We start from the raw sequence: 26149 nt of genomic DNA, 5'->3' as shown, positions 1-26149 counted from the left end.
GAACCTGCCTGTCTGGGGGCTTCTCGAGTAGGGAGAGCAGCGGCCACACCAGGAAGCGGGCCTCGCTGAGTGGCCTGGATTGTTCTATAGGAGGGAGGGGGTTTCGAAAGGGGAGTCAGAACCTTGACACTCACATTTGAGTTGTGTCGATCAGGCGGCAGTGCAGCTCCTCGCCATTGGCTTTCACCAGTTCCTGGAACTCCTCCATAGTGTTTGCCAAGCTGGCATCCATTTTAAACATGATCCAGAATTCCGTTATCCAATACCTACAAGGTGCGAGTTCAAAAACACAGTCCAAAACTGAAGCCAAGGACTCACATTTTGGTGGGTTCTTTCCATGAAGCGGATTCAGAAAAAGACAGGCTGGTTTGTCCTTCTATAGTCCCGGGAATACAGAATGTATATTCTCTACACAGAACATAAGGAGCTGGGGTGGGGGTGGGGGGAAGAGAAGAAAACCACCCTCTGACGATCCTCTGCCCCGCACACGTACTACATGCTGTGGTAAGGTGTAAAATAACCACAGGAGCCATTACAGCGGTTTAGGCACAACTAGGTGTCTCAGAGAGAATTATAAATAAGATAACTGCAGATAAACCAAATGCCCAAAGATGGGACCATGCACCTGTAAGTTACACTTTATTATATCATAAAATAGTAGATAGCCACAAAAAAATGATGTTGACATAGGTTTTTTTTTTTTTACTGACTAGCGAAGATTCCTATGATTTAAAGCTAAGTGACAGCTATAGGATACAGAACTTTATATGTACTTTGATCTCTATTATGTTTAAAAAAACTTGGAAAAAGACAAAGGAAATATACAAAACTAGGTAGTTGGATATGCGTGATTATTACTGTAGTTATATTCTTTTCTATATTTTCAAAATGCTCAAATATGAGCTACACTACTCTTGTATTTAGGAATAAAAACAAAGTAACCTCTTCCTTGTGTCACTTGATATCAAAATGCTGTAAAAGTGATGAAAACGTTGGTATAAAATACTGAGCTCAGGCACACCAGAAAAACTGACTGCTCTGTTGAGGAATTCCCAGTATTGACAACTGTCCTTTGCAGTCTGCCCAGAGGTATTATACGGATGGTCAGGAAGGGAAAGGCAAGGAAGACGAGGAAAGACCTAGAGCCCTTGCTTTTTCATTTCACCAGACTCCACAAAGTCCCAAACGCATGCAGAAACGTTACCTTACAAAATAGCAGATCTTCAGGCAAAGCCCTGGTGAATTCTTTGCCAAGGCATCCTTATATGTAGGGCTGTGGTTAAGGGAAATGGAAGCCTCTGTGACAGAAACCAAACAACATCTCATCTTTGGAAGTATCTGCGAGAACTGCCTCCCTAGCCCCCAAAATAATTTTTTTAATGAAATTCTTTTCTTATCTCTTGGGCCATAGGATAAAACCAACTCGATGTGTGCAGCTGTGTGCCTGTTATCACTTGGAAGGGCGAAGATGGTGACTTTATGCAGCCCATGCTGAAATGGCTTAGAGAAGGGGGCCACAGCAACTCCTGCAGCAGTACAAGTAGGAAGTCAGCAGCATGGCAAGTGCAAATGGAACATCCTCCAGGATAGATCACAGGCTAGGCCACAAAATGAGTCTCGGTAAATTTAAGACAACTGAAATATCCAGCATCTTTTCTGCCCCCAAATGCTATAAGACTGGAAATCAACTGTAAGGAAAAAAAACTGCAAAGAAACCAGACATGTGAAGACTAAACAACACGCTACTGAACAACCAAAGGATCACTAAAGAAATCAAGGAAGAAATAAAAGATCCCTGGACAACAAGTGAAAATGAAAACACAATGTTCCACAACCTCTGGGACACAGCAAAATCAGTTTAAGAGGGAAGTTCACAGCAATACAAGCCTACCTCAGGAAACCAGAAAAATCTCAAATAAACAACCTAACCTTACACCTAAAGGAACAAGAAACAGAAGAACAAACAAAACCCAAAGTTAGTAGAAGAAAAATCATAAAGATCAGAGCAGAAATAAACAAGAGACAAAAAAAAGAAAGAAAGAAAGAAAGAAAAGATCAATGAAACTAAGAGCAAACATTGATAAACCTTTAGCCAGACTAATCAAAAAAGAAAAGAGAGAGGGAGGATGCAGCTCATTAGCAGAGCACATGCCCAGCATGCACAAGGTCCTGGGTTCAATCCCCAGCACCTCCATTTAAACAAACAAACAAACAAACCTGATTACCTCCCCCAAAATTAAAAAAAAAAAAAAAAAAAAAGAAAAGAAAAGAAAAGATAAAAAGAGAGCGGGCCCAAATCAATAAAATCAGAAATGAAAAAGGACTTACAGCTGACACCACAGAAATACAAATAAGAGATTACTATGAACAGTTATATGCCAATAAAATGGACAACCTAGAAGAGATGTAAAAATTCTTAGAAAGTTATAACTGCTCAAGATTGAGCCAGGAAGAAATAGAAAATATGAACAGACTAATTACCAATAATGAAACTGAATCAGTAATTAAAAAAACTCCCAAGAAACAAAAGTCCAGGATCAGATGATTTCACAAGTGAATTCTACCAAACATTTAGAAAAGAGTGAACAACTATCCTTCTCAAACTATCCTGAAAGACTGCACAGAAAGGAATGCTTTCTAACTCATTCCATGAGGCCAGAATCACCCTGATACCAAAATCATACAAATAATATCACAAAAAAGGAAATTAAAGGCCAATAGCACTGAACACATGATGAACATATATGCAAAAATCCTCAACAAAATATCAGCAAACCAAATTCAATAATACATTAAAAGACTTATACACCATGATCAAGTGGAATTTATCCAAGGGATGCAAGGATAGTTCAATATCCACAAATCAGGAGTGGGAGGACACAGCTCAGTGGTAGAGCGCATGTCCAGCATCCCTGGGTTCAATCCCCCGTACCTCCATTAAGTAAAATAAATAAACCTAATTACTCCCCCCAAAACAACAACAACAACAAATTCACACAAATCAGTCAATGTGATTGATATACGACATTAACAAACTGAAGAATAAAGATCATGTCATCACCTCAATAGATGCAAAAAAGCATCTGACAAAAATTGAACATCCATTTATGATAATACTTTCCACAGAGTGGGTACAGAGGAACTATACCTCAACATAATAAATGCCATATATGATAAGCCCACAGCTAACATCTACTCAACAGGGAAAAGCTTTCAGCTTTCACTTTAAGATCAGTAACAAGACAAGGATGCCCACTTTTGCCACTTTTATTGAACATAGTATTGGAAGTCCTAGTCATAGCAATCAGACAACAAAAAGAAATGGAAGGAATCCAAATCTGAAAGGAAGAAGTAAAACTGTCACTGTCTGCAGATGACATGATACTACATATAGAAAATTCTAAAGATGCCACCAAAAAACTATTAGAGTTCATCAGTGAATTCAGTAAAGATGCAGGGTACAAAATTAATATATAGAAATCTGTTGTATTTCTTATACTACCTATGAACTATCAGAAAGGGAAATTAAGATAACAATCTCATTTACAATCACATAAAAAAAAATATCTAGGAATAAACAGAGGTGAAAGACCTGTACTCAGAAAACTTCAAGACACTGATGAAAAAAACTGAAGACAACACAGAGATGGAAATATATACCACATTTATGGATTGGAAGAATATTGTTAAAATGACCATATTACCCAGGGAAATCTACATATCAATGCAATCTCTATCAAAAAAAATGGCATTTTTCACAGAACAAGAGTAATTCTAACATTTCTATGGACACACAAAAGACCCTGAACAGCCAAAACAATCTTGAGGAAGAACAAAGCTAGAGGAATCATGCTTCTTGATTTCAAACTATACTACAAAGCTACAGTAATCAAAACAGTATGGTGTTGATGCAAAACCAGACACACAGATCAGTGGAACAGAATAGACAGCCTAGAAACGGAGCCACAATTATATGGGCAGTTAGTCTATGACAAAGGAGGCAAGAATATACAGTGGGAAAAAGCCTCTTTTTATAAATGGTGTTGGGGAAACTGGACAGCTGCATGCAAAAGAATCATATTGGACTATGCTCTCACACCATGCACAAAAATAAATTCAAAATTGATTAAGGACTTAAATATAAGTCCTGAAACCATAAAACTTCTAGAAGAAAACTTAGGCAACACACTCTGACATCATACATTTTTTTGGATATGTCTCCGTGGGCAAGGGAAACAAAAGCAAAAATAAACAAATGGGACTATATCAAATGAAAATGTTTTTTTGCACAGTGAAAAAACTATCAGCAAAATGAAAAGGCCACCTACTAAGTGGAGAAGATATTTGCAAATGATATATCTGATAATGATAAAGTTTTCTCCCTCAATGTGGAAATAATATGAAACATTTATTTTAGATACCAGGTAAGAACAGAGCTAGGTAATCCAATTTTTACTGCATCACAAAAATCATCCCTTCACTACAGTGTAAGATTTAAATGCAACCTGCACAATGGTACCTATTATATAAAACGTAGTAAGATTGCTGCTGCCCTGCCAAGTACTTTCAGTCCCTACCCAGGTCCCAAATATCCAAAGAACTCATTCAACTCAACATAAGAAAAATAAACAACCTGTTTAAAAATACGCAGAGGAGCTGAATAGATATTTTCCCAAGGAAAACATATAGATGGCCAACAGGCACATGAAAAGATGTTCAACATCACTAATCATCAGGAAAATGCAAATCAAAACCACAATGAGACAACATCTTACACCTGTCAGAATGGCTATTATCAAAAAGACAAAAAATAACAAGCATTGGCGAGGATGTGGAGAAAAGGGAACCCTCCTGCCCTGTTGGTGGAAATGGAAAACAGTATGGAGTTTCCTCAAAAAATTAAAAATCGAACTATCATATGATCCAGCAATTCCACTTCTGGCTATTTATCTGAAGAGATCAAAAACACTAATTAGAAAAGATATGCAGCCCTGTGTTCACTGCAGTGTTATTTACAATAGCCAAGATATGCACAACTAAGTGTCCATCAACAGATGAATGAATAAAGGACATGTTACTTAGCCATAAAAAAGAATGAAATCTTTCCATTTGCGATGACACAGATGAGACCTAGAGGGTATCATGTTAAGTGAAATAAGTCAGGCAGAGAAAGACAAGCACTGTCTGATTCCACTTACATGCGGAATTTAAAAAAACAAAACAAACAACAGAGTTATAGGTACAGAGAACAAGTGTTTCCAGAGGGGAGGACGGTATGGGGAGGACACAAATGGGTGAGGGAGATTAACAGGTACAAATTTGCAAAATAAGTGAGGCGTGGGTATGAAATGTACAGTGTGGGGAATATAGTCAATAACTAGGTAGTATCTTTGTATGGTGACATATCATAATTAGATTTAATATGGTGATCAGTTTGAAATGCATAGAAATATCAAATCATTATGTAACAGAACTAACAGAATGTTGTGGGTCAATTATACTTCAAAAAACAAGCTCATAGTAAAAGAGATCAGATTTGTGGTTACCAGAGGCAGGGGGTGGGGAGAGGGAGACTTGGAGGAAGGTGATCAAAAGGTATAAACTGCCAGTTACAAGATAAGTAAGTACAAGGCATGTACTGTACAACATGATAAATATAATTAACACTGCTCTGTGTTATATATGGAAATTGCTAAGAGTAAATTCTAAGAGAAAATTCTAATAGGAGTCATCACAAGAAGAGTTTTTTCTATTTTTTAGTTTGTATCTATATGAGATGACAGATACTCACTTCGTGATGTATGTAAATCAAATCATTATGCTTTAAACCTTAAGTGTATACAGTGCTTTATGTCAATTATATCTCAATAAAACTGGAAGAAAAAATAATAAAAATCTATAACTGTAGTTTAAAACCATTGGATGTATTTAATTAATTGGAATTATTCCAATTAACGAAACATTTTTCAAGGTCCCTTAAAAATGCTGGGTGGGACATTCTAGACTTAAAGAAAGAATGGTAAGATCTGCAAGTTAAACAAACCCCTAGAAAAAAACTATGGTTGTGAAATTTGTACTTTTCCTAGAGACTTTAATTTAAAAGACTTCATTTTTGATGGATTTACTGCTGATAAAATTTGTTCCTGAGAGCACCAAAACAAAACAAGAACACAAAACCACACACACATCGACAAACATAATCAATATAAAAATAAGCCCAAGCAAATGGCGGGCTTCATGAAGTAAAGGTCCTGATGCCTGCCTTGCTTTGGGCATAAAAGGTAGAGAATGAGATGAATTTACACTTCTTTTATGCCACATTGCTGAGGAAATCCCTCCCTTCAATGCAAAGAGACTCAAGCACAGACACATTCTAGGTAAATACGTCTTAAGAGTCTGTATTTTTATTATTGATCTAGTTGGTGACATTTTTATCTTCTCCCTTTTTAATGAGGAAGGGACACTAAAAACCCATTTTTTTTCCCTTCAAAAATTGGGTGGACATTCAAATCAACATGGTGCCTTTTACTGTGGAGCTGATCTTCCTCCCGGTTGCTCCTTACCCCTCTCTTCACATGTGCAGCCCGGCTCCTGCGTGCAGAGCAAGCTGTGTAACCCCAGCGGGGCGGTCTGCACGCCAGCCCCGAGCCCATGGGGCAGGTGGGACGCCACGCAGAAGGGCAGAGCCTCCAGGGTCACCGATCCCCTCTGCCACAGCTGGAGTGGCCCCAAGGGAGGCAGGGACCTGCTCTCTCACTCGAGATGAAGCAAAGGGCAGCACCTGCAGGCCAGTAATACGAGGCTCAGGCGTCGGCTGACCCGGGGTAATTGTTATTGTTTGCTGGAAGCTTCAGGCACCACATCTTTCCTTCTCCTCAGAGCCAGAGCTGTGGCAATGACGTCCGGGGACACTTCTGCCTGTACTTTTTAGGCATCTGAACTCTTCAAAGCATGTTGTTAAATTCTTTTTTTTCTCTCTCTTTTAACAATGGAAAAGCAGGAAGCAACAGGAAAGCATGTGAGCTTATGTAACTAACGAGTAAAAGGGCCCATTCCAGTCTGGTGTGTTGAGAAGTGCCGTGTGGTGCGGATGGGGCTTCCGAGAGAGCAGAGGATGGAGCCGGAGGGGCAGTGGGGTGGGACTGTGGAGGGCCGTTTCCTGGCAAGTGAGGAGTCTGGCACCACTTCTCTACTTGCAGAGGCCCTGAAGCAACAGCCTACCTGGTCTGCTTCTCAGGAAAGTAACTTCAGAGGTGGATGATGAGGGAGGTGGGTGGCTGTGCAGATGAGGAGCCCAGTATGGGACAGGGGCCGAGGAGAGAGACCTTGAGGGCCCAGATGAGGGTAGAAGCATGCGAGAGGACAGAAGAGAACAGATAAGCAGCATTTCTTAAGAAGAAACCCTGAGACTGGGTGACGGACTCTGCAGGAGATGAAAGGCAGGAGGAGTGGAGGGTGCTTCTGATGTTGCTGCTTTAGGCAATCAGATGGGTAACAATATCGTTACCTGAAACTGATCATGAAAATACAGGTGTCAGAGCAGAACTGATGTAGCAGCAGTAGTTGAGGTGGTGAGTTAATGAGTTAAGTTTTGAGCTTAGTAAGACTGAAGTTTCTGCAGGACAAAGTAGTCCAGTTTTTTAAAAATGATTTGGGTTAGAGAAATATAGACTTGAAAGTCATCAACACAGAGGAATGGTGGTAGAAATCCTGGTGAGAAATAACACAGGGAGAGTAAAGGGAGAAGAAAACCAGGGTGTTACCCCATCTCTGAGAGCTAGTCCAAGAGGCTGGATGGACAGCTGGAGAGGGGACAGCCCTGGAGAAGGGAGCCCTGGGGGGAGTCTGGGGAGGCATGGGCCGTCAGCAATGCTTCTACAGGGAGGTTGCTGTAAACAAGGATGGAAAAAAAGCCTTTGGGGTTGGCAACTTGGAGGTCACTGGTGACATCAGAGGAAAGTCTGAGTACAGAGGTAGAGGCCACAGTAGAGTTAAGGAGTGAGTGGGAGTTGAGAGATGAGGAGATAGCAAGTGCGGACTATTTTTAGAAGTTTGCGCATCACATTTCTAACCCTAACAATGGAATGCAGGGGAGGCAGGGTTGAGAGTTTACTTTTAGGTTAGGGACACTTAAATGTGTTTTAGGCTGAGAGGCAGGTGCCAATGAAGAGGTGGGGTTTAAAAGGGCAGGAGATGGGAGATAAGCAACAGAGAAAGACTCTGTGAGAGCGGGAGGCAGGACGGGAGGAAGAGGGCTCGGGTTCCACTGTGCGAGGTGGGGGCAGGCATTCGTGGCACCCCAGGTACAATTCGGTCCTTAGAGCAACGAGTCTTTTCAGTGAGGAGTATTTAATCTCTGATGTTTAACATTGCTGGTACGTGGAGTTAATAAAAAGTAGACCAACTTGGAGTCTGTTTTTTATTAACGTTTTAAAATTCTCTGCAGACCAGACACCCACTTATTCTCTGCACCTCTTATTATGTGGACCCCTCCCATGTCTGCACCCTTGGGATGCCACTGGAAATACCTCCTCTGAGATGACAGGTTGAGATTTACCAGTAGGTTTAGAGATGAGATTCAGTCCTGATGGCTTCTATTTTTTTGTGTGCCATTAGATGAAAACAGAGGGCCGGGGACTGAGTGGTAAAGGATTAGAACAGCAATAAAAGCGTGACTCAGTGCCAGGGACCTGGGCTTCAAGGTGCTAAACAGTCTCACCCCACCTCCAGCCTCCAGTGTCATCAGTCATCGGTGAGCGGGGGAGAAGGCAGCCATTTTCTCTACTCAACTCAATTCACACCACGTAAGGAGGTTAGTATCCAGCAGGGTGTACTTTGTACTTAGCCAGGGCCTCTGCCTGGAGCAAAAAGGCACCAGCAGCCTCTCCAGATACTCTGGCATCGGGAAGCTCTCTTCAGAACCTGGGGCAGGTTGAAGAATTGGACAGGAAAGCCAGAACTGCACTTTATCACTTGAGTCATGCCTGCACTCTTGTCACTTGCACAATTTGCAATTCAATTTGTCAATTTGAATATCAATTTTGATTAATTTACAGGAAAAATATTTCTCACAAGCAAGAGCTACCAAGAAGACTGTGTCTGCATGTTGATTCCTTTTACTTCTTCCCAGAGCAATCAGCATCGACAATACTGCCCCACCCAACAAAAGATACACATATATACGTGAACACACACACACACACACAATTTCCTGAAAGGACACATGGACCCATTAACCACTCACAGTTATGCCAAACCAATCAAAATGAAAGCATACTTCAATTTTCAAGATACTTTTGAAGGAATCCCATTTTGGGATTGCCAGTCACTGTGCCAAAGGATATAGGGTGATAACTTTTTGGAGCAGGTCAGCAGAGGAAATGAGAATTCGGTGCATGGTCAGCATGACTTGCAACAATTGGTTGCTTCGACACAGGTTTCCATCTGCATCTGAAAACAAAGAGCAGCATCTGAGCAAGGCCCCAAGAGGAATTAGCTACCCAGTGGGACACCTGCCAACCCCCCATCACTCGAGCAAGGGTGGAAGGCGGGGTGTGGGTTCTGCAGGCACAGGCACCCTCCCTCCACAGGCTTTAGCACCACACATCCTTCCATCCTTCGCTTTTCTCATCCTGCTGCATTCTCCCCTTCCCCAAATGTCCATTTTGATGCTCATTAACCATCCCCCTAGAAAGGTGGTAGCATCTTGGGAAAAGGATAAAATTTGCATGGGTACATGTGAGTCTCTGTCAAAAGCAGAAGCAGATCCAGTCTGTGGTGCCTAAAGGGCATGAAATGGGGGGAGAAGGAAGTCCCTTCTAGGGTCAGAGTGAAAAAAGTTATAGTCTTAATAGAGGACAGTTAAAACACCTTAGTTTTGCAAATTTCACAAAACCATATGACCATACGAATACACTTCTAGGGCTGTGCCATGGCCTTGGAGGGGCTCGTGCAAGTGAAGAGCCCTGAAATGTAAGCTTCCCTAGTTTAACGGGCAATGTGCCTCTGGATGGAAATAAAGGAGGAAGGCTGTGGGTAAACATGCCTTTTGGAGAGTATGGGTGAGTTACAAGCATCCGTGATGATCTGTATCAAAGAGCATGGTTAGTGCCTTAGTTGGGTTTTCCAAATCTTGCTGGTACCAAACAACAAGATGCATTTCATACACTGGCATTGGGTATAAGATTCCCCCTGGAGTGGTTCTCAAAATCTTTTCAACATTTATGACATAAAGTGCTAGAGGCTGTGCTGCTTATTTGCTGCCAGATCTATTCTCTGTCCTTCACCGTGGACAGGCATCGCCAGGCTCCCTTACCAGCCAGCTTCCCGGTTCAGCCATCGGGAAGCATCAGCAAGAGATGGGAGAAGAGAGAAGTCAGGATAGTTCTTCCTCCTTCCCTCTCTGCGTTAGCACCACTTCCCTGATAGTAGCTACAGGTCTCTTGGATGAATGATCATTCCGATTGGCCCCTCTTTCAGGGCACCAGCTCTCACTGGTGATCTAGTACTATTAAACTGCCTTGACTCTTTGGTCCTAAGGGTGGTTATGACTTCTGGCTGTTGATAGTCTCTGGGTGCAGTATTTCTCAATCCCACTCCCTGTAAGTAGTTCCCTGTCATTAAAATGTCATCATTTCAACAAACCATGTGACTTCTGTTCCCTGCTGGGAACGTGCATGATTCGGGAGAAAATATCAAATGAAAGAATACAAATGTGTTGTTTTTCATTTGACAGCTCTTCAAAATACATTATACAAAAGGGGTTGTCATTTTCATTCTTTCCAAGTGTACCACATGGTAAATGAAGGACATAGTGCATTCAGGCTTGGGATTCAGAAGTCCTGGCTCATTCTCAAATGATACCTAAAGTCATAGTTCATTGAGAAAATATAAGCGAACTGACAGGATCACTTAACTTCCCATCACCAAACCCACCAATGTACCCGCATTCTATTACTCTTACTGCCTACCTTCCTCTGTTACCAGAGAAGGCACTTCAGAGGCCAACACTTTCACTGAGCTTTGGGTCTCCTTTTTTTCTTAAGGACATTGGCACTGTCTTTGTCTACTTTCTCTCCACCAATATCAACTTCTCTCTCTCTCTCTTTTGGTTTACTGCCATTTGAATTCAAACATGTCCCAGAATCTCCTACCAAAACCAAATGAAATAAAACAAAACCCTCAACTCTCATCCTCTTTAGCAACCTCTCCATTCTGTTCCCCTTTTTAGCAAAACCTCACTGTCATCAATTCCTCACCGCCCATTCATTTCTAATCATTCCATTTGACTTCTACCTCTATTATTCCCTAAATGTGTTATTTTCAAGGTCACCAACCAGGTCTGCATTGCAAAATCCAAGCGTTTTATTCCTCTGTCCTCATCTTAGAGACTCAAGTTGCATCCAGCCCAACCCAACCCAACCCAAGTTGACAACTCCCTCTCTTGGAACACGCTCTTCTCTTGGCATGTTCCACGACATCCCGCTCTCTCAGCTTCCTTCTCAGTCTCTTCTTCTGTCTCCTCTTCCTTTGCTAAGCTTTTAAATGTCACTGTGCTCTATGGCTTAGCCTCCCACTTCTTTTTTCTAACAATTTTTAAAATTTAAAACTTCTTAGGTTTTAAATTAAAAAAAAATTAACTTCTTTTTTCTAGGTAGGTGAACTCATCTAGTCCTTTGGCTAAAATACCATCGACATGTGCACGACTGCCCAACATACATCTTTAGCCCTGAGTACTGAATTCATATGTCCAACATCCTTTTTGGTAAATCCACAAAGATGTCTAATTTCAAACTTAACTCATCCAAACGAAACTCTTGACTTCTCCCTCCTGCCAATTCATTTCTCCGCCATTCTTCCTCATCTCAGGAAAAGGTTCCATGAATAACCCTCTCAGTTATCCAAACATAAAACCTAGGAGTCATCCTCCATTTCTCACTCTTTCTCCCACCCAATCCATGAGCAAATCTTGATTCTACTTTCAAAACATATCTCAAACCTCTCCATTTCCCCCATCCCTGCCATCATACTGGTGGTAGCCATGACCACGAAGACCTAACTGACCTTCTTGCTTTCACTCTTGCCCACCTACCCATAATCCATTCTCTATACAGCAGCCAAGAGTGAGCTCCTAAAACCCATAAATTAGGTCATGTGTTTAATAAACTGTAATGTATTCCATTACCCTTGAAATAAAACACCAGTTCCTCACCATGGCCAACAGAGTTCTACATGTTCTGGCCCCTTTTAATATCTCCCACATCATCTCATACCATGTGACTCCTCTCGACACCTCTATTTATACCTCAAACCCTCCAAGCTCATTCCTACCTCCTGGCCTTTGCAGTTGTTATTTCCTTCAATGTGGTCTTCCTTCCCTTGGCCCATTCATGTCATTTAGTCTAGTTTCAATGTCACATCCTCAGAAAGATCTTCCTTAAACTACCTAAGGTGGCCATGACCCTGCCTGAGTTTCTTCACAGCACTTATCAATGATATAAAGTTATCTTTTTTTGTTTGTTTAATTTTTATTTTCTGAGTCTCCACTAGAATATAAGCTTCATGAGACCTGACCTTGTCTGTTTTTCCCACAACCATATCTCCAGGGTCTAGAACAGTGTTGATACATGATACTTACTCATTAAACACCAGATGAGTAATTGAGTGAACTATACCAAACAGGGGACCCCTTAACTTTTCATGCATCTTTGGATATTGAGTTTGCTTTTTTCATTAGTTATTTCATTAATGATGTATCATATACATCCTTATTTTCTCCTCCGACACAGTTTATAAAAGAAAGAAAATTACAATTTGATAAATCATTTTTATGAAGTATTCATCCAGCCTGTTGTAGTTCTGTAAATCTTTCATTATTCCAAGCTTATACACTGGTGAAGTAGGGTTACTCCTGCTATCTCTATGTTTTCTGACCTACATAATTTCTGGAATATTTATCTCTTGCCACCAAAATTCTGCATAACAAACCACCCCCAAATTCAATGACTGAAAACAGTAAATTTTTTCCCCTCAAGTGTCTGTGAGTTGGCTGGGGGTTGGCTGACACTGGCTGGGCTTTGGTGGGGATTCTAGTCTACATGCCACCCCACCTCGCTTTCCTGGACCAGTGGGCCAGCTGGGGGAATGTTCTTCTCGTGGTGATGGCAGGGCCCTGTAGCACAACTGTGAGTATCCAAGGCCCTTTAGTCCTAGGCTTGGAGCTTGCAGGCTGTCACTTCTGCTTTATTCTGTCGGCCAAAGACAGTCACTGCTGAATCTCAAATCAAAGAGCAGGACCCTCAGAGTCAACTGGAAAAGTTCACTGACGCACAGAAGGTAAAAACCGGCAGTTGGGGAGCAATAATGCAATCAAATCTACCACAATTAGGGGAGTGTAACTTTTCAATTAAGCACTGACAATACAGTTTTTATAACACACTTTTCCTTGCATACTGTTCGTGTTCCTGTACACTACGGTAAAAAGGAGGAGAAACTGAAATACATTTGCAGGGTATGCACTGGAATGTTCATAGGAGCTATGGATGCAGTCAGACTTACTGAGTGTGGACGGAACCTAAGACTTGCTATCTTCCCTGTGGCTGGCTAGCATCTTTCCGTAGAAGCTCATATACTACAGAAAGGGGCTTAGAAGTGTCCTGGGCGAGATCAAAACCAAGTCACATATGGAAAGATTCAAGGAACAAATAGGTTTCCCGTGGAGAAGGCTCAGGAGAAATACTGAAGTTACCTTCAAATATTTGTAGTGTTATTATTGGGAGAAGGTTTAGACTTGTTCTGCAGGGCCAGAAGTGGCAGAACCAGAGAAGATGAATAGAAGAAGTTATAGGAAAGAGAACTGGGCACAACAGATAGTAGAAAATTCTAACCATTAAGACTACCCAACAATAGAAGTATCCCCGTCACAGAAGTATTCAAGAGGAGGCTGGGGAGGGACACAATTACACCATTGTAACTGGCATAGCAGCTGTCACTGACTGAAGTCCTTCTAAATACCAGGGGCTATGCTAAGCACTTTAACAATGTTATTTCTAATTTTCACAACAACTTCAATGTTGGTACTGCTTATAATTTATAGCTGAGGAAATCAAAGCATAGAGAGGTTAGATCATTTGTTCTAGGTCAAAGATACGATGGGTGGAGGAGCTAGGATGTGGCTCCTGGTCTCTTTGATTCTGGAACCCCAGCTCTTTCCACTACACTGCATGACCACTTGTCGGGATAGGGAATTCAAGTATTAAATGGAGGAAGGAGGCTAGAGGAGATGGGCTTTAAGATCTCTTCCAGTCCTTAGGGCTACAAGTCTAAGAGATGCCACCAGGATACTGGATTGGAACCAGTGTACATTTGGAAGAACAGCTTTTGCATCTGATGATTTCTGAAAAACTCCTGTGTGCCTCGGTGGACTGATATTGACCATTCAAGTTGCCTTGAAAATAAGAAGGGTGCTGTGCCTAAGATTCACAGGCGTAGTCACCCCCTCTTCCACAGAGTTCTGTGGCGGTCCACCCCCCTACCCCAGCGGCTTGCTAATCCGTCACATGTCTCTGTGGGAGTGTGGGCTGGCAAATGGTAAGGCCAGGAGGGGATGACTCACACAGCAAAGCGAGGCAGAGATGGATGAGGGAAGAAGCATCTCTGCACCTCGGACCACAACTCCCTCCTCAGCACCCCTTTTCCCACATGAGACTGTCTTGGTGTGTTCACATGCCTTCACTCCCGCCACCACCTCTCCCCAGCGCAACCTTCAGCTTCCATGTGACCTCGTCAAGGATGCTCTCCCGCCCGCCCTCATCTCACAGGGCAGTGCCTCTTCCTTCTTGAGGGGAAGAGCTTCCCTTTAAAAGTGGACTTCAAAGTGGGTGGCTGGGACAATCTACCTTACGTGCTGCTGGATTTTATTTGGCTAATTTGATATAACTGCTGTAAGCTGATTTAAATATTTCAGTGAATAATTTCATTTTGTTTGCAGCTTTAGGCTTTTAGAAACGCAGGGTGTCATACTAAAAATTCTAATAAGAAAAATGTGCAGTGAATAATAAAATGTGCACATTTTCTCATTACCATCTGCTTCTCCTTATACTTCAGGGGAAGATTTCTTTAAGGGCTGAAACCTCAGTGGGACAAAAATGCCAATTTTGCACACTCTCTCACTCCACCTGGGGAGTCATGTGAGCTGCTGGAGAAGTCAGCTAGTCAAAGAGCCACCCGATCTGTGGACCATTTGCTCCACAGAGCAAACAGAAAAGCTGTGTGACTTCTCGAGAGTCATCTCTATGAGCCAACGATTGGTCTCCCATCACTAGACTCAGTGCTGGCAACAGCTACCCTACACGGAATCACAGAATCTGGGGGTGGGAAAGACTTTAAATATCTTCTACCTCAGCCTTCTATCCAATGCACATTTCTTCCTAAAGGCATCACAGGTAACTGGTTGTCTCGCCTCTTTCCTTTTACTTGTACCCTTCGAAAGAGAGGACACAGCTCTCTAATTACTCTACAGAGCAACTTTCTTTCTGTTTCAATGAAAAACATTTTATAATTCACCTTCTCTGTGCAAGGCACTGTTGTAGGTACCAAAGGAGATACAAAGAGCTCTAAGAAACCCCCGTCACTGAGGAGCTCACAATCTAGTTGGGCACTAACACACCCAGGATACCTCATAATATCAAGCAGTAAGTGTTAAAAGTGAAACCTGTGGAGACCATGCGGAACGGTGGCGAAGCTCAGAGGAAGGCAGACCCTCTGCAGCCGTGGTGACCCAGGAAGCACGTCTCGATACCTGCAGTGAGGTGGTCCAGCCCTCCGCCTCTCAACCGGCCTGTAGGCTCTTTTCTTCTTTTCTGTGGTTTAATCTTAAGTAATACGCTTGCCTCCAAGAGTGACGGCCTGCTCCCCGATGATGACATGGGTCCTGAGAGCAAGCCTGCACAGGGCTGCATTCCTGCCTGCTCCTTGCTGACGAGGGCTGGGGGTGGGGGCAGCTGTCCCACAGTGAAGGCTTGTCTGGGGCACGGGGCAGAAATGACTTGCCGCGAGGCGGGAACAGAACATGTCCAACACCAAAGAAACTCCAGAACAGAGTCTTCTCTTCCCCTTTGTGTTAGTTTCCATAGAAATCCCTTGGTGTGTGAAGGGGTTTTTGGGTATACCAAAGGCAGAACGTCAGAAATTGGTATACTGAGGGTAAGCAAGTGGTCGGCACTGGGGGACGTCACACAAAATAACAGATGTGTCAAAATCAGGGGCCAGAAAACGCTAACGGGAGAGCTGGTGTCAGAGAACCACAGGGGCAGGGCTGCAGCTGCTAGCGGAGGTGAACATCTCCAGAAACAGGAGAGACTGGGTGCAGGCCGACCCTGACAGGTACACACAGAGTTGTGAATGTATTACGATGCAATAAGTGTTCCAAAGAAATAAAACCTACTTGACAGCAAGACTATCACACTCAATAAATCTTGTTTGGAGAGTGTGGAAAAACTGACAAGCTGAAAATAGGTTCACTAGTTTGCTGTCGTTGTTTGGTCGGTTGTTTTTTCAGTGCTAACTGTTGCAGCTGGGGCAGGAAGTGGATGTGAAGAAAAGAGCGTGGCGACACAGATGTCTTTTGAACTCTGCCACCTGAGCAGCTTAAAACACGCATTGGCACGGCCAGAATCTTTTTTCTTTTTTTTTTTTTTTGGTCTCTGGCCCCTCAAGACTGGGGGGAAGAAAACCATCAGGAGAAAGTAAGTGATCTGCTAAGGATGGAGCCTTGCTTCACAGGGGAAGTGTGTGAGCCAGCGTGTGAACTGCCAGGGGTGTGCCGGTGAGCGTTTGAACAGCAGCTCTCCTGCGGCTGAGGGGGACCTGGCTTTGTAGCGTATGCAGGTTTCTGTGGTGTAAATGCTACGGCCAATTCCAAGCCACCAACATGAAGTCGCTGGACCCGCTTTCTTCCTTGCCTCACTCCTAACCTCGTGCGCTCTAGGCTTCTCCTGGTGACTGGCCAGTTAGTCCCGATCAAGGGTGGGTCCTCTCAGAGATTGCCTGATTCCCAACAGCGACGTCTTGGCAGGCTAGTGCTCTAACCCAAGGGTGAATACTTTAATGACAGGGGAGAATTTGGGAGAAGGGAAGCTCCCAGGTCCTCCGGAATCCAGCCCTGCTCCAGCTCCCTCTGGGAAAACCTGGTATATCGCTCCCGGACCCACGCCGGGGAGCCTGCCATGTGAGTGAGGAAATGTAGGTCTCGTTGGAATATTTTTCTCTCCCCTTGCCCAGCAAAGGGCCCAGGAGTTCTGAATAGCTTGGCTACAATTAGTCTTTAAGCATGCATTTGCACTGGCTGGGGACACCCCGACGTGTATGATACGCAGCCTCAATTTAAACAAGACCTATGATTTCAAACTTCCGCAACAGGCCTTTACACAGGGTCTTACCAAAGTGGGGAATGGCTAATCTGGCTCACCTCTTCTCTCTGGGGTGATGACAGCCAAGGCCAGGGACACACAGAAGGGGAAAAACCTGGTCAGTCAACTCCTACATAAAGGGGTTTTGGTCTAATCAGGTTTCTATCCACTCCTGTCCCAAAGAGGCCAACCTGGAGGCACCTGGTGAGGAAAAGGGACCGTACTCGCTCCTTTCATGCTGTTGGGATTTATTCACCATCGTGCGGGACCGGGGAGGTGGAGTGGGAGGCAGGGCACGCATGCAAGTTGCACACCATCTCCATACCCACAGGCGTGTACGTGTATGAAACGTGCACACACTAGCCGTCCCTGAAGCCCCCAGGGGCTGGAGAGCCACTACTCTCCTTGGATAAGAACACCTGAGAACAACACTGTTTTTAGAGAACTGAGGTTCAACAGACAGAATCACCCGTGCTGAGCATCTGAGTGGTGCAGCGCCATGTGGCAGTAGGAGGAACCATGGGCTCAGTTTTAAAGATGAGGACACCGAGGTATTGTGCATTGGCCATGGTCACAGGGCTGGTGAGTGGAGGCTCCTGGACAGGAACGGCCCCTCTGGCCCCAGCCCGGGGCTCCTTCCTTGGTATCTACCCCTCCTCCGGAGATGAGGTGAGTGGGGTGAATACTAGTTACAGTGGGAAGAACTGACTTTCAGCCATCCGCGCTGCAAGGCCAAGCCCCTTGCCCACACCCAAGTCTCTTTTTCTCCCCAAGAAGCCCTACACCCACAGCCCAACCTTGTCTTTCTCACTGTAAGCATGGTACAGACTCTAAAAGTCTCCCTGGAGACTCGAATCCAAAAACCCACCACTTCTCATGACATCAACATGAGGCAGCCATTACTGGTGCTGTTTAGCTAGGATGACCAGACCCCAGAGACCCTTGGCCAGTGGCCACGTGGGTAAAAACGCCCAGTCTCCGGAGAGCTCACAGCCCCCCGCCCCCATGTGGCCCACCTCTTCCTCTCCCTGCAACAGATGCTCCGCTCCCCAGCTAAACCAGGCAGCATCGGGAACGGTCCTCCCTGGGCACAGCTTTCCTTCTGAAGCGTGAAGCTCTATGTAAAGGATGACCTAGATTTTTTTGGATGAGCGACTGCAATCTATAAACGTCTACCCAAGCGCACGAATTGCCTAAAGTGAAAAAGAGCTTTTAGCTCTATTGCCTCTGCTGAGCAAGGCAGTGGCCTTTCTTAGGGACTGCAGCCTCAGTCTGGACCTGTCACGTCTCAAGAATCAAGGTCTGAGAAGTCATGAGGGAAGCTGTCCTCTTGGGTTCTGCAAATTGGACACAGTCCTGAAAGTGGAGCTCAGGGGGCTGGGCTGGCACTAAAAAACAAGGGGGTGGGAGGAGGTGGACAGGTGCTGGGCAGATCCAGTGATCAACTCTGGGATGAAGCCATGACCTCAAACTTTAAGAGCCGTTGTTGGAAGGCAGCACCAGCTGAACACCCCGGGCAGGCAGCTGCTTCTCCAGGGCCCATCAAAGTCCCTGGGAACAACCGAATTATCCGGCTGGGTAGAGAAGCTGTGATTTGATTCCTTGGTGAGCTGCTGTCAATGCAGCCTACTTGGCTCACACAGAGTCCGTTCCCTCTACAGCGTCACAGGAATGTGCCTGGCAGGGGGCAGGCGGGCCACGGGGCCCCGTCTCGGCTTCCTGTGGACACAGAGTTACAGCAGGTGGCTGGAGGGAGGCCAGCCCAGGGGACTTGGACCCAAGACAAAGACACAGACACAGCAGAGGAGGGAATCTGGGGCAGCACTGGCTCTCCCCGTGCTTACTGGAGCGCGTTCCAATCCCTGCGATTCCATCTGTTAAATTCTGGGCCTTGCTGCGTATTTGTTGACAAGCTGAATAGGTGCTAAGAAGCATCAGGGAACTTTTTCAAAAATGACCCTAGTGAAATAATATAAGGCCTGTCTAAGACTTACTGGTTAGCCACGTACTCAGCCTCCTTCAGAAAGTTTTTCTCAGTATCGACTTGATCCTAGCAGACCTGGACGCCTAGATAACCTCGTTCCAGTGCACAACGGGGCTGAGCAATCCGTGTACATCGACATAAAATAGCACTGCACCCAGGTCAGTCTCACCACACACTGTGCTTTCACCACGGAAACTGTCCTTGGCGCACAGTCGTCTGCAGTGAACGGGCCTGGACAAAGAGTAGTATCATCATGCCACCACGTATGGTAAAAGGAACTGAGGAACGTCTTTTGTAATCAGATAGAAGTTATTCTGAAAGCCTCTGCATCCCTTCTTTGGTCGCAGTTATGAGGAGATTATGTTTAAATACAGAAAAATGCTTAGTAAACTGTGAAGCACTGGAACAGTTGTGACATGTTCTTATTTCTCTTGCTGGATTTGGAACACTATTCTATTTTTGTCTTTGATCCTATTGGTCTTTGGCCACTCCAGAGTGGCATGATGATTTTTCATGAAATACTTCATTATAACCACGACTCGGAGTGGGGCTGTTCACTGTGGTGTGTCACATGGCCTGTGCCAATGAGACTGGACACGAGCATGGTCCCACTCTATGGCAGAGTAAGTGGGGGCCTTCCCACCTTCTCTCTAATACTAGATTTGAAGTGCACCTGCCCCTCAGATCCTCAAGAAAAAAAGATTTCCTAAGCTTTACTGAGTTGCTAGAGAGAGAGATCTGCATGGAGACCTGGGGAAGGACTCAGAGAGAGAACTTCACAGGTGGATGAGGACTCTCTTATTAAAATAATGCCATTTGCAGCAACATGGATGGACCTGGAGATCGTCATTTCCAAGTAAAGTAAGCCAGAAAGAGAAAGAAGAATATCATATGATAGCACTTATATGTGGAATCTAAAAAAATGACACAAATGAACTTAACTTATAAAACAGAAACAGACTCACATAGAAAACAAACTTATGGTTACCAGGGGGGTAGGGGGTAGGAAGGGATAAATTGGGTGTTCAAGATTTGCAGATACTAACTACTATATACAAAATAGATAAACAATAAGTCAGTACAGCACAGGGAACTATATTCAATGTCTTGTAGTAACCTGTAATGAAAAAGAATATGAAAAGGAATATATGTATGTGTACGCATGAGTGAAACATTATGCTGCACACCAGAAATTGACACAATATTGTAAACTGACTATACTTTAATTAAAAAATTAAAAATTAAAAAAAAATTTTTTAAAGGAATCTCTTATTAATTGAAGGAAAGGAGAAAAAAATGCCCTCTACTCAGGAGAAGGTGTTTCAAAACAGCCCATGTCATGAACTGGAGCTCTATCACTGTCGTACAGAAATAGCAAAATGGCAACTTTGCAACTCACAAGGTTGATACCAACTGGAAACGGAAGAGCCAGGAGAATACTTGGTATTGCAGGAGGAAATATGGCATCTGACTAGAGGACATGAACTACATCCAAAGTTTAGCCTGACTCTCCCTGTCTGTCTGACTGTCTGTCTCTCAGTAGCTCTCTTGTTCTCTTTTTGTTAAACACACACGGAGTGTCTCCTGTGTACTGGGCACGATACCAAGAGTCCATATGCATTAACTCTACGAGGCTGGTGGTATTGTCATCTGATAGGTGAAGAAACAGGCGAAAAGGGGGTAAGGTAACTTCCCTGAGTTTAGCTAGTAAGTGGCAGACCAGGGATCTGAACATAGGCTGCCTCACCCTGGGATAACTCCTGTCATTCCAAGCCTCAGTTTGCTCATTTACAGAAATAAGAGCTTGATGATATCTTGCCTCCATCCCTCCCAGCAGACAGACAATCAGAAGATCAGTCAAGATAAGGAAAGCTGCTTTGATATCTTTTGGGGAGAACAAGGTCCTGAACTGAGTCCAAACCACTGAGGTATCTGGCTGATGGGCAGGTCCCAAGTATCTAGGCTGCCTGACAGTGGTCACGTAGCACGCAGGACCTCGCTCCACTGCGGGGGCCCTAACAACGTCACTGATTAGTAAGCTTTCTCACCGACCGCCCTCTCCTTGCACGTTGAGCCTCACACCAACCCTGTGGGATGAGTATTATTTTTACATTTTATAGATGAGGAAATGGAGTAAGGCGAGGTGAGCTGCCTAAAGTCACACATGTGATGAGTGCCTACCTGAGTTCAGGTCTTCTGACCAGAGCCCTGCCCTCCCACTGTATCCCACTGCTGCTCATTCTGAGCTGTGCAGGTTAAAGGCACATCCTTTCCTTCTCAGCTGGGGAGGGCTTCTGGCGCCAGCGTACCTGTGCAGGTCCTGAGCATCCGAGGTGCCCCTGTGCACAGGCAGGCTGGGCCGCTGTAGTACAAGCCCTGACAGTTATATTTGTGTTTTCTTTTTTGTAGTGTCAGTGCCTGACCTAAGCTTTGACTGCTGAGGCATCCATTTCAAAGGTCATCCTTCAAAGGTGGCTCTCTCTCAAATAAACACACTGGCAGCCACAGACTAGATAAAGAGCCAGGCCTCCTCCCCGCACTAAGCCTCCTTTGTTTTAGAGATCTTGTTTGATTTCAATAACTGACCACTGGGCTACTTGTTTTTTTCTCTCTTTGTGCTTTAAATTCCTGCCCCTATGTTTTAAATTCACCAGGAAAAACTGAGCCCATCAAACCCTAGCCCCCATCCTTGACCCCAATACATGCAGAGCCCCAGGCCAGCACACCCCCTCCCCTTCTCTCTGCCCCCTCCCCGAGACCTTGCTGTGCAGCCCCAGGGGTGCAGTATAATTTCTAGGTCTTGTAAGTAATAAACTTTAAGTTTCCTGATGGTTATTGCTGAACGGCGTCTTGCAATCATAGTAAGAAGAATCACATGGGCTGGTCCAACCACAATATGGTACTGCCAGACTGAGACGGGCACATGACAGCCCGTCTGAACAGCCACATGACAGATACTCTGATTTTTACCACAGCTCTGCAGGGGAGACACTGCTCTGCTTCACACATGAAGAAACACTCAAGGGAGGTAAAATAACCTATCAGTAGTCTGACAGCTAGGAAGTGGCAAGAAGGGGCTACAAATCACTGTTCTGGTTACTTCCACATTCTGAGCCTGGGGCTTTAGTTTATGGTGGTCAGGCACTGCCTTCAACATGGGGTTCCTCCAAGGATGACAAGGGTGTGTCAACTTCTGGTCAGTTCCTTGCAGTTTCCGCTCCCCCGCTGTGCACATTACAACTGAGCCATTTCTTTCACCTAAATCACAGTACAGCAGTCCCCCCCTTATCCATGGGGGACACGGGGAATATGTCCCCACAGCCCCAGTGGATGCCCGAAACCAAAGATAGTGCCAAACCCTATATACATCACATATGTTTTTTTCCTATACTAACGAGTGGGCAGAGTCTACGGGGTGGATCTGCTGGACGATTTACATCCCGGGCAGGATGAAGCAGGACCATGTGAGATTTCATCATGACACTCAGAATGGAGTGCCATTTACAACCAATGCATGGTTTATTTCTGGAATTTTTTATTTAATATGATCAGACTGCGGTTGATCGTGGGTAACAGAAACTTCAGAAAGCAAAACCTCAGAATAGGGGGGAGTGTCCTATGAAGGAGACAACAGACATCGACTAGCAGCAAATGATAAAGACAAAGACAACACTGTAGCTGCGCACTTATTAGGGGCACTTATTAGAAGAGTTAAATGTCTTTGGAGGAATTTGTGTTCCTAGGGTCTGGAGATATGAGAGGATGCAGGGAAGTAATGGTAAGGGAATATCAGTTTTTAAGAAGAAAGGGTAAATAGAAGAATAAAGAATTACAAAGAGAAAGCAGGACCTAAGATTTAGGCTCTTCTTTCAATCTGTGTTAATACCACTGGCATTTAATTCCATGTACAAATCTAGACAGAGCAGCCCCTCAACACAGTGACAGAGATTCCTGGATGTCTTTAAGATTCTGAACTTTAAGATCATGGTGCAATAGAACAAGTCTCAAGTGAGCAAAGCTCAGACTACAGTTCAGAGAGCCTTCCTGGCTTTTGATCTTGATAAGAATTTCCAAACCTACCTACTGAAAAATTAACAGTTTCAGGGACTGAAGCTGATAGCCTGAGTTTCCGTGGGAATTTACTAGGCTAATGCCACGATTTCTTTGATCTGTCATGTCCCGCTCAACCGATCAGCACCTCCCGGGTCAGCTCCGGAGCCTGCTCTAAGCAGAGCAGGGCAGTAGGCAATGCTGAGGGCAGGGCCACCAACCCCACATGGCACTGGAAAGACCACTAAACAGCCAGACTCACCCGAGCATTGAGCTTTTCACTTTACACAATTCTTCCGCATGCTTGGTCTCAGTTGACCATCACAACCTTGTGAGGTGGGGAGGGACAGACCCACTTCACAGATGAGAAAGGCACAGAGATTGGACTGATGTTTGGTCTGTCAAGGTGGCATCTGTGTGGACTGCTGGGGCCTGTGTCATACCGGTTATTAAGTATTTTGAATATCATCCTGGAGAAACACTTGACCTGTGGATAATAGCACCACCAGCGGCAGGGCTGGAGTTCCAGGCTTAAATGTTCCCATCACAAGCCCAGGAGTCTTTGTTAAGAGAGCTGTGCCTGGGGGGTGCAGAGATACCCAAGGTCCTGTCCCAGTGAGTGTCCAGAGTGTCTGGCTGTAACATGGCACAAGGAGGGCCTGGAGGGCTGGACAAACAAACCACCAAGGCAGTGTGGGGAAAGGGAAGGCTGGATCTGGCTAGGAGAAATGGCTCAAACTTCACGAAGAGATAGCATTTGAAACGGGCCTTGAAGGAGGGGTCAAATCTTGACAGACTAAGGTGGAAGTAAGGGCATTCTGGAGGAGGGAAGAAGTGAGTTCTACTCTTGGAGATGAGAGAGTTAAAAGTATATTCAGGAAAAGATTTCGTGAAGTCCAGTTTGGTTGAATCAGAAAGTATGTGTAAATAGGAAGTGTGGAAACGGGGACGAGGGTCGTAGTGTTGGGGACCTCACGTACTGAAGTGGGAGCTGCCCTTATTCTGATCTTTAAAGTTCTGCAAAAGCAGATGGTCTGTCTACAGAAAGAGGAAAGCAACACCCACTCACCTACTAATCTTTTAAGACTATCAGCTGGTTGTGCCTTACAACCTGAGCCCTAAAGCCCACAACCTACAAGGTGGATCATTTCCAAAGAACCTTGAACCTGATTTTAATTTCTACCTGCATCTCTTTCCCCAACTGCATAGCAACCAAGGGAAGGCTAGAGAGCGTGCAGTGCATGTGAATGCGTGTACACCTGCTGCCACGGTGAGGCCACATCAGAGTATGAAATAAATGTTGTTTTTTGCCTAACACAACTCATGTTACGGTTTCTCAGGAAGCTCAGTTACTTGCAGTTATTATTTTTCCTCCCTAACTTTGCCAGCATTAGCATCTTAACCCTCGATTTCCTGCCCTGCCAACGTCCTTCCCTGCCTGCTCTAGAAGCAAAGGAGCCATACGGAGGGCCACTCACCATTACAAGGGAGCAGGGACTCCACGGCTTCCCAGATCTGTCCCAGGGATGCTGGGTCACCCACTTTCAAACCAATTCAGATCCCAAGACATACAAGAAGTCAGCACAGATGGAGCTGAAAGTTGGCAAGGCTTTGGATTCACCTGCTTGGCTAAGAGCTGGTTCACAGTGGGGTCAACATCGTTGTTATCTTTGGTCCCACATTTGCACCAGCTGGCACGTGTGTCCCTGATCATGTTAGCGACTTAAGGAAAATTATAACCCTTAGCCATTCAAGATGGGTCTAGAGCTGACTGTGAAGTAGAAGGCCTTCAATGCTTCCCCCACCTGCTGTGTTTTCCCCTTTACCTCCCACCTTTCTGCACACCTGAGTCCCTGCGGAAACCACCGGAAAGGTCTATCTGTGTTATTAAGGTATTGGAGGCTTCCAGATTCTTCCAGTCATGTTTGCATAATAATTGTAATTCTGAGAAGAGATAATATAATGTAAAAAAATCATAACAGGTAAAATTTGGGGCATTAGTGGGTGATTTTTTTCTTTTTCTAGTGAACTGGCCTTAATGTTAATGGAGAGTTTCAGGGAAATAACCAGTGGTTTTCCATCCTAGGACGAATACGTTCAGGCTTAACCAGAAGGAAATGAATATATTAAACCTGACGGACTTTTCAAGAACTCCTGGGTAGCTTAAAAATAAGACATAACAAAAAATAAACCAACCAATCTCTCCCAAAGTAGATCCCAAGGCCTAATCTCATACCTACTGCATCAAAATATTCAGAGGTGGGCATAGAATTTGTATTAATAAAAAAAATCTCTCCAGCAATATAATGGTCAGTCAAGTCTGATCAGATTGCTTTAGACAGCTTATTTTATTCCTCGCCCTGGGGTGAGTCTACAGCTACTAGATGGACCCATGAAGACGTTCCCGATTTTAGAAATCAGTGGTGAGTTCTTTTAGTTGTTTTCAGGGCTAGATGCCAGGGAAGTACTTAACCAACAGTGATTTCATGCCAACATTACAGACTCCTCACGAGGACTGGTCAGTTCTAACTCGTAAAGCACAACCAGGAGCACATAAGTCAGTCTGGGGTGAGCCAGAGGACCACGCTCACAGGTACCTGATCTGGGCCACAAGGAGCTTCCTGCTGCATATTAGCAAAGCTCCCCTCGCCCGCAGGCCTGCAGAGCCATATCCTGATGAGATGTTTTATCCCTGAAGCCAGAGACC

General features: G+C 44.5%; 1 protein-coding gene across 2 annotated transcripts in view; it reads right to left on the bottom strand.

The window, feature by feature from the left end:
- The window catches only part of RASGRP1 (RAS guanyl releasing protein 1), a 77756-nt gene that overhangs the window by 27807 nt on the left and 23800 nt on the right, over window positions 1-26149 (bottom strand). For both annotated transcript variants that reach the window (XM_032481527.1, XM_032481528.1), the window contains exons 3-5: window positions 9345-9450; window positions 1205-1267; window positions 135-266 (exon numbers count right to left, since the gene is read on the bottom strand). In XM_032481527.1, the coding sequence (XP_032337418.1) occupies window positions 135-266; window positions 1205-1267; window positions 9345-9450 (301 nt within the window). The remainder of the gene's footprint in view (window positions 1-134; window positions 267-1204; window positions 1268-9344; window positions 9451-26149) is intronic.

The sequence above is a fragment of the Camelus ferus genome, chromosome 6 (assembly GCF_009834535.1).
Source record: "Camelus ferus isolate YT-003-E chromosome 6, BCGSAC_Cfer_1.0, whole genome shotgun sequence".
Classification (NCBI taxonomy): domain Eukaryota; kingdom Metazoa; phylum Chordata; class Mammalia; order Artiodactyla; family Camelidae; genus Camelus; species Camelus ferus.
Note: the sequence above shows the minus strand (reverse complement) of the source record. Positions and strands in the feature narration are given on the sequence as shown.